Source organism: Nicotiana tabacum, chromosome 5 (genome assembly GCF_000715075.1).
Source record: "Nicotiana tabacum cultivar K326 chromosome 5, ASM71507v2, whole genome shotgun sequence".
NCBI classification, from domain to species: domain Eukaryota; kingdom Viridiplantae; phylum Streptophyta; class Magnoliopsida; order Solanales; family Solanaceae; genus Nicotiana; species Nicotiana tabacum.
In genome coordinates, this window is record NC_134084.1 from 89,065,015 (window position 1) to 89,074,493 (window position 9,479).

General features: G+C 33.9%; 1 protein-coding gene across 2 annotated transcripts; it reads right to left on the reverse strand.

Moving 5' to 3' along the window:
• Positions 1 to 1,897: 1,897 nt before the first annotated feature.
• Positions 1,898 to 7,692, reverse strand: LOC107815481 (putative U3 small nucleolar RNA-associated protein 11). 2 transcript variants are annotated; one of them, XR_001654747.2, is made up of 10 exons: positions 7,573 to 7,692; positions 7,304 to 7,446; positions 7,116 to 7,206; positions 6,352 to 6,443; positions 6,165 to 6,258; positions 5,973 to 6,052; positions 3,654 to 3,737; positions 2,413 to 2,512; positions 2,177 to 2,328; positions 1,898 to 2,097 (listed from the first exon to the last, which is right to left on the reverse strand). XR_001654747.2 is itself a non-coding variant. In XM_016641064.2 (9 exons), exons 2-9 carry the CDS (start codon positions 7,357 to 7,359, stop codon positions 2,236 to 2,238), a joined length of 690 nt encoding a protein of 229 aa, XP_016496550.1. In that variant the 5' UTR covers positions 7,360 to 7,446; positions 7,573 to 7,692; the 3' UTR covers positions 1,898 to 2,235. The 2 variants fall into 2 exon arrangements, 1 of the variants encoding a protein (XP_016496550.1); XM_016641064.2 differs by having other exon boundaries at positions 1,898 to 2,328.
• Positions 7,693 to 9,479: the final 1,787 nt, after the last annotated feature.

Below are 9,479 nucleotides of genomic sequence, written 5' to 3' on the forward strand. Positions count from 1 at the left end.
ATTAAAAATATATTATTTTTAACATGAAATAGATCTTACACTTAACAAAAGAAAACTACCAATCAAATTAGAATGTAAAGGTAAAGACATGTACTAAAAGTGCAAATGATTAACATTTACTATAAAATTTTTGAAACTTTGTATAAAAGTATACATATATATAGGTGTAATAATAAATTTAAAATAGTTACTCCTATATTCGGTTTGGTTCGATTTTTTTTTATTAAAACCAAAACCAAACCAAATTTGATCGGTTTTTAAATTTCAAAACCAAAACTAAACCAAACCAAAAAGTATCGGTTTTTTTGATCGATTTGGTTTGGTTTTCGATTTGGTTCGGGTTTTCGGATTTTTATGAACACCCCTGCCAATAAGTATAGGGTTAGAGGAACTAAATTGCAACAACAATATGTAAAGGTACTCTATTCATGCATCAAAGAAAATAATACTATGTAATTGTGTGAGAAATTAAATAAAAAATTTAACTGACTGCTTCATCAGATATTCTTAATTTTTTTTTACTTATAAGTTAGTATAGAATTAATACATTATTCATGGTTTTAAAAGAACGTTAAATATATTAATTGAAAACTTCTGTTTAAAATAACATCCTTCACCATATTCATGTTTCAAAAAAATTGTTTGTCTTTCAACTAAAAATATTTTTTTGTATAGTATTTCAATCGAAATTCAAAAACTTTACCTAAGATTCAAAAATTATATTTTAATTTAAATTTATTTTTATTACATAGACTAATTAATAATGTCATAAAATTGCTAAATAACTTTTTATTAGTTTGACACTAACCACGTATTTTCTGTTCCAATTAAAATAAATAAAGGAAATAATAGAATTTATTTAAATAACTTATTCTTTTACAATTTTCTTAAATTATGGGCTTCATTAGTTTCAATACATTTATGGCTTATAATATTTTAAGAGAAACCATTTTTGTAATATTAGGCGATGTATTCTTTTTAAGAACTATTATGTAATTTAACGTTTATAACCACCAATAAAATGATAAAAATTTGGTTTGATGTTATCATTTCTCAAATATTTTTTAGTCAAAATTTAATAACTTTATTAATGTTAGAATTTAACTTACATGTAAATCTTCAGAAATTTAATGGATTAAAAAAGGCAAATATTTAGCATAATGGCTAAGTTTTACTTCAAATAACGTCTCTTGTCCAAATTAGATTTCTCCAAAATCTTTTAGATTTTGTCTTAAAAGTGTCAAGGTTTTTCTCAATAAGCCGGTTACCTTAATCTCAAGTTTGACTATCCTTCTTTTAATATAATATTAACATACATGTAAATCTTCAGAAATTTAATGGATTAAAAAGCCAAATATTTAGCATAATGGATAAAATTTACTTTAAGTAATGTTTGTTGTCCATATTAAATTTGTCCAAAATATTTTTAAATTTTGTTTTAAAAGTGCCAAGTAGCCACTCCTTTTTTAATATGCCACTTAACTTAACCACAAGCTTGACTACATAGGTCCTTTAAGTTCAGGTGTAGATCTATTGCAACCCCATATTATACTACTATGATCACATATAATTATTTAAGTTTGCCAAAATTAAGCACATCTGTTGCTACGGAAGATTTTTAGCTAATCCTTACGAGATTACATTTTCGTTTCTCAAACAAAAGCGACTAATTTAAACCTAAAATCAAAATATTCAAAATTACAGAATCAAAAAAAAAAAAAAAAAGCTTAATAAAAGCGCATTTCACATGCATTTGCCCTTATAACAATAATGGTCGCTATCCTCTCTTTTCCTCTTCCCCTCTCCCCTATGTATAATATATTAAAAAGAAGTCGCAAAAGTTTCACATGCACATGCACTTACACACATGACACACCAATTTCCAAAAGCAAAGGCCTTCAATGTGAAAGAAGTTCATTCACACATTCAATTGTCATTACACAGCTAGAGCCTCTGAAGCATCAAATGGAATTATGAATATTCCTAATATTCTACAGAAATGTTTAAGATATTCAACAATATGATTCATGATAAAACAGCCATATCCAGCTTTGTTTCCACGAATGGATGTTGCAGAAGTTCCATTTAAGATCTCACCTGATGGAAGCAAACCAAAAAATTTGTAAAGCTTCAATACCCTACGAATCCAACTAGGCAGCTGTTCTACGCACTTAACTCGAATTCTTGATATGACTTTCGAAACACTTCCCGCCTTGCATCACAGCATAGAAATTTTCAGCGTTTCCTTTCTTGTCTCCACTTGTAGACAGGTTTAGTTGTTGGATTAACAAGCTCATCTTCACGAAGTTTGCGTTTCCTTCCCGATTTCTGGTAACATGAAAAAGTAATTCTAGAATCAAAGCTTACGATCGTTGAATACGACCAAGATATAACTTTAAAATGAATAAACACCTGTAATTCTTTCTGCATGGCCATGTCCATGTATAGTTTCTCTAGATCTCTCACTCTGCTCTTTCTTGCTTCCAACTCTCGGTAAGAGGTCGCTGTCTTCCTGCGCAGGAGATTCCAATAATGAAAAAGTTGACCATCTTTGCCTTGAAACCAAAAGGAAATTAGCGAGCCCATCTATGGAAGTGCGAGAATCCGCCCCTACCCAGCATAAGGAAACAAAACAAAGGAATAATGTCATTCCCATAATCAACTTTTAACCTAGCACTTCTACACCGAGTTTTGAGGCATTGGTGATTCTTCAACAACCAAGAATAGAACTTGTAACAGCTGATTTTGAAGAACAAATAGCAGAAGTGTCAACAAGACGACACTTAAACATCAAGTAATCTGAACAGATTAGGTTCTTTTTAGGCATATCCTCAATGATACTGTTTTTCAGTTGCATTCTGAACAGATTAACTTCCTCCCTGCAGTTACAAATTACTTGATTGGGGTTCAAGTGAAGGGCTGTAAGCAAGAACTACCATTGGCTTAAAAAATAAATGACTCCAATTTTATTTTTATTTTTTAAAAAACAAGGCCCCATGACATGATTGGTCTTTTAAGTAGTGAGCGAGCCTACATCACAAAATGTAGAAGACCACTTTCTAGTATAAAATGGACTAAACCTTTTAAAAAACAACATCAGCCATATGGATAAAGACGATATGTAAGTTCCAATTGCAATTGATGTATTCTTCTACAAATCAGTAAACTAGTAAGTTCTTAAATCCGAAAGAGAAATAGTGAACCGTCATCCAATGCTAATCAATTAAGGAGACACATTGAACCATATATCTGTAATCACACTACCAAGAAATATCTGACAGCCAATGACACAAGGTTCAAAACTCAGTGGATAATGAGCCATCCTTCTACCCATATCCACTTAAATACCAGGCTTTTGTTTGCGGCAAGATCCGAAGCCGTGACGTGCGCCTAACCCACATGTCGCAAGTTGCGCTCTTATCAGTTATCACTAGACCAAAGCCCTAGGGGCGCATAGCCGATTACCTGTTCTTATAAGGGAATTTAGGATCCAGTGTCAAAATCATCATAATAATGAAAACATTTACGCATCACTCAAAAGGGAAAATGCTTGACGAATTCTAAATCGATTGCTCAAAGGTTAAATCTTATACAAGTTCAAAACAAAATACATTAATCTACTTTACAACATAAGAGGAAAAAGCTGACATTACCTTCTAATACTACTAGGCAAGTTCCCATAAGCATCCAGATTACAATGTTCTGAAGCTTTAGATGCTAGCTCTTCTGCCTCCTCCCTGTAAATAAACAAAATAAAGAAAGGAATTTGAATAAGAAACTGCAGCATGAAAAATATATTTTAACAGAAACAGCAAATTTAAAGTGAAATACACATGAAATATGCCATCTCGCAGGAAGCCGCGGTCAGAGTCCAAGGAATTAAAAGAACTCTAATCTAACGTAAACACCAAAATGCAAGGTGTACGATATACTAAATCAATCTTGTTCCCGGCTGTCCAAAATGATTATAGTAGATTCTATATAAAGCTCTTAAGCATCCCCTATATGGCCTCATGTGATCCACTTTCTCAAAAAGGTGGGAATTTGAGAATAGAGAACCAAAAAAGTGATAAAAGATAAAGAAAATGGCAAGCTCTAATCGTTTGAGGCTAAGTAAACCAAGTTATAAGCTGTAAGAAAAGAAAAGATATTGAAAACTACAAATCCTGGAAGGGTGAAATCCTGTTGCACGATTCAACCTTGACACTGAGATCCGCTAAGAGTTAAAACGATTAAATATTTCTGTTACTTAATTTTTGTTTTGCCTTTTATTTTTCAAGAGTCCAAGTTTAGCTAGTTTCAACAATTAAGTATTAATTCAGGCTCTCGAGAGGCTCAGCTAAGGCTGGCATGTGGGCCGGTTAGGCCCGGGTCCGGCCCAGGCCAACGAGCCCATATGGGTAGTGGGCCTAAACGGGCCTAACCGTTTAAGCCCGGGACGAGGGGAGGTGGGCCTACTAAGTGAGCCGGTTCCTTGAAGAAGCCCGTTAGGACCGGACCGTTTGGGCCCGGGACCGGGCGCTAAGTGGGCCGGTTCAACCGGTCCTAACCGGGCCCAATGGCTATTTTTAAAAATTAAAAAAAAATCCAAAAATTTTTTTTAGCCGTTGTAACATTTAAAAAATGGCTGTTGGCCTGCAAAAATAGTCGTTTGGGCTTTCTAAAATAGCCATTTAACCCCCCCAACTTTGTTTTAACCCCAAACTTTTTATAATTACACTTTTTCCCTATTTTCAACTATAAATACCCCCTCATTCTTTCATTTTTCTCACAAAATCATCAATCTCTCTCATTTCTCAAACTCAAATTGAAGTATTCAAGTCTTCACTCATCCCTCATTTTTCAAACTCAAATTCTTAATTCAAGTTAAATCATGCCCGGTAATTCTAGAGTGCGCCCATTTGTTTTGGAACACTTTAATGTGGTAGAAGAAAATGAAGAAGTTTACATAATAAAGTGCAAGAATTATGGTCGAGTCTTCACTCATCATCCAAAGTTGGAGGGCACAGGCTCTTTAAGGAGGCATATAAAGAGTTGCCTTGCGCGTTTTCCAGACATTCGTATTTAAGATTTTAAGTTGATTTGAGACAATTTGTGTTATTTTAAAATTATTAGACGTATTATGCTTAATGTTTTAGTTTGTTAGATTAATTTGAAGTATTATGTTGAAGGCATTGAACTTTAATTTGAAGTATTAAATGTAAACTTTAATTTGCAACTTTGATACCGAGTTCATCTTAATATATATATATATATATATATATAGATATAGTATATATAATATATATAAGCTATATAATTTACAAGAAATTGCCTTAGATAAAAAAAATTAAAAAAAAGTCAGGTCACGGTCCTGGTCCGGTTACCTCCAAAAGCCCACGAAACCCGGGACCACATAGGACCGGCCCACGAGGCCCGTTTAGGCCCGGGCCCGGCTCGTTTGCCGGTCTTAGGCTCAGCCATGAGTGCTATTTAGAAATATGCATGCTATTGCTGCTTTATTAGGACAAATGAAACCAGAGGGAGGTAATGTGAGGAGATTATTTTAGAAAAAATACTACCAAACAGTAGGAAATCATTAGTCCTCCATAGACACGGCTCAATTGGTCATATATCAAAAGTCAACATAGATCAAGTGATGAAGTTTCAATTCACGAAGAAAGCTAAACACTAAATACAGTTTGTCAGGTCAATAAATGATTATCAAATAGATATCTCCAAATGAGTCATTTAGTCATATGGTAAACTTCAACCATTTTCTGAAGTTCAATGAGCTTTCAACCCATGAACATGAAGAAAGCTAAAAATTGAATGCAAGTTGTCAATTCAATGGCAATCAAGAAGATAGTTCAAAACGTGATTGTATTAGGCACATTAAAACAAGACTGTAAAGCCACATTTTTCCAATCCTGGACACAGAATGTGCAAAGAGGGGTTAAGACATTCAAGAGGTCTTATTTCTAAATTCTAACCTGTCTTCGGCATAGTAAATACGTCTATTTGATGGCTGATCATCAAGACAGTGCAGCATAGCAGTTAACTTTTCAATTTTCTGCACAGAATAAGAGTTATTGACAAGAAGGAAGGGAGATAGCTCTCAATTCTCTGCAGAGAGAGAGAGAGAGAGTAAATTACAGCATGAACCACAATAGGCAACACCAAACCTTTTTCTCAGACTGAACTTTCTGTAAAATATAGCCTATATCCTGAGTCTTCATTAGCATGAGTTCGTCTTGAGTGTATTTATTTACTTGGCTCCTGCAAACATTGAAACAGTGTCCAACAATTCAGGTCAATCACGATTGAGGAAGAAATTACCTCAACTAACAAATATGATTATTCATATCTTACTCCAATCTATGCACTCCTCCAACAGTTTTTGCTTTAACCATCTTGAAGTAGAACTCATCTGGATTCCGAAATGCTGCTTTTTCCTTGAGTTTCTGTAGAGCAAATAACAAATAGTAGTATTATACACATATCAGATCAACTATAATGTAACAAATCCCTGAGGGCAAGAGATTAAGGTACAACCAAAGGAAAAACAAAAGAACATTTAAGAATCCCTTCAAATTGACTACTTTCAAACACAACCAAGGATTGTGATCTTTTAATACAAATAAACTGGAAAAACCCCATTGTGGCAGGCTGACTTTCATTCCTTCTTCCATCCTTTCTTTCTATTTCTTCAGTGGAATAACAAAGTTGGACCTTGCAGCATATATCACATAACCTTTTCTTTATGACCGAGAAATATGTCGGGGGCCAACCTTTTGGACCAACCGCAGCCTTTGAAACTCAGTAATAATGGGCCCGCTCCTCTACCCATCTTTACCTAAATAGCAGGCTTGATTCGCATGGCACAGGGCTCGAATCTGTGACCACTGACCTAAGTCACAAGTCCCTCCCCACCTTTGCCACTTGAACTAAGACCTGGGGGCAAATATCACACAACCCTTATAGCTTATTCATGTCGCAATCACGTTTGAAGCTATAAAATATTTCAATTTTTCATGGACTGCCAACTGCTAAGTCTAATTCAACTAATTTCATATTTATATTTTCTTCTAACTTCTAACCCGTTCAATTCCTTGTAGAACAAAAAACAAATTTACCTGTAAAGCTAGCTCCTTTTTGTGGAATGCTGTGGCCCGAACCACATAATCTTTGTGTTTCTCGAGCAACCCAAATTTTTTCCTTGCTTGTCTGATAAAATTTACAGCGCAACCCCAAATCAGATTAAGCTAAAGCAACTCAAAGCATAGAAATTAGTATATATGAAAGTAATTAGAGAGTCACTTACGGCTGAGCTCGCTCCTTATGAGCTCGTCTAGGAATAGCATTCTTGAACGATGACATTTTTTATTAATTGATTCACTGAACCAACAATGAACTATTTTTTCAAAGATTTCACCTTTTACCCAAGGAGCAACTACAGAGAACCGCCTAAAATCAGCAAAACAAAGCAATTGTAAAAGACCCACATCAAAACCAATGAGAAAAAGAAAAATATTTGATACAAGAATAAGGAAATCCATTAAGGCTCATATTATAAGTCGTGAGAAAACATACAGTTGAATTTCAGAAATAAAATCAGAGGAGTTTAGTGCAGATAAATATGAGGAAGAAGAAGTGAAAAGGAAAGGAGGGTTTGATAGAGCTGCTGGCAATTAAAATTTGGGCATTATTAATTGGGCTATAGAATGAGAATTGGGCTGACTGAGGTTTGGGCCAAGGTAATTTATTAGGATTTTCAGGGGAGAAATTCAAAAATAGCCAGATTTACAAGTGGTCATTTAAAAATAGTCACATTTCAAAAGTAATCGAAATTTAGCCACTTTTTATGTAAAGATAAATCTGAACGAAAACACTGTTCAAAATTCGGAAAATATTTCAGCATAATATACTGGAGTTCCAGCATACGTATATTGAAACTCCAATATATTATAATGTAGTTCCAGCATAATTATAATGGAGTTTCAACATATTATAATGGAGTTCCAGCATACGTATACTGGAACTCCAGCATAATATACTGGAGTTCAGTATAATATACCGGTCCAGTATAATATGCTGGAAGTTCATATACAGGTACTTCAATCTCCAGTATATTATGCTGGAACTTTTCGCGTGTTGGAGTTCCAGCATAATATGCTGGAAGTTCATACACAGGTGCACCGATCTCTAGTATATTATGCTGGACCGGTCCCTATTGCAGCAAAATAGTGGCTATTTTTCAATGAATTTGCAAACGCTGGCTATTTTTGAATGATCAGTCCGAAAACTGGCTAGCCCGTGCTATTTTTACGATTTTCAGGGGAAGAGCACTGTTAGCCACTATTTAGAAATGTATTCTCTTAAGCCACTATTTAAAATGTATTTAATATTCAACCAGTGATTTAATAGATTTTTACCCGATCAAACAAAAATACCCTTGTGCTATAGTTATAATAACTCAAGTTGCTTCGCTGCATAAACCCTCGTTTCTCGACTCGATCAACTTCGTCAAAATCACATAAGATTATGAGATAGCCGTAAACCTTTCTCCTCCTATTTTAAACGGGAGAGTTCTGCTTTCTCCTCCTATTTCACCATAAAATCACATAAGATTATCCACAAAAAAGTAAGTTCTAATTAATTTTTTAGCTTTTTAATCAATTGTGTTCATAAACCTTCAGATATCTCCATATGCTTTTGTTTGTTTGGGCAGATTTCCCCTTTGACAGTATGTATTCAATATTTTTTATAATATTATGTATTCGAAATTAATATTTGGTATTAGTATCTGTTAATTTGATGATATAACAAACTTAAAACTTCATTATGTAATATTAGTTTCAAAGTATGTCCTAAATTAGCACCTTCAATTGATAAAGTTGAGGACATCGTGTCCTTAAGTTTATGAGTGCTGTGTAAATATTAAGTTCAAAGTGTATCCTGAATTAGCGGCTTCTATTGATAAAATTTAGGACATCGTGTCCTTAACTTCATAAATGTTGTTTAAATATTAAGGACAAAGTGTCCTGAATTTGCACCTTCTATTGATATACTTTAGGACATCATGTCCTAATTTCATATGTGCGGTGTAAATATTAAGTACAAAGTGTCATGAATTTCACCTTTTTCTTGACTTGCATGATGGATACAATATGTATTATTGTTGCTTTCAATGGAAAATGAACCGCAAACTATAAGTAACTGGATCATCAAACAAAGTTTGTTCTTGTACCTAAGGCAATTCGATTTGAATATTTCTTCAACTAGGTCTTTGAAGTTATTGGATTGGATAGACGCAAATTTGAAGCAATGATATCGTTTGATATCAACCTGGGAACAAGCAAGGAAATGCTTGTAACTAAAGATGAATATCTTCAAACATATATAGAGTTATTGAAAAGTTTCACTCTTAAAAGGCTGTCGTTTCATTGTTGATGTTTCGGAAAGAGTTTTTTGCTCTGCAAGAACCTTTGAACAAGTCA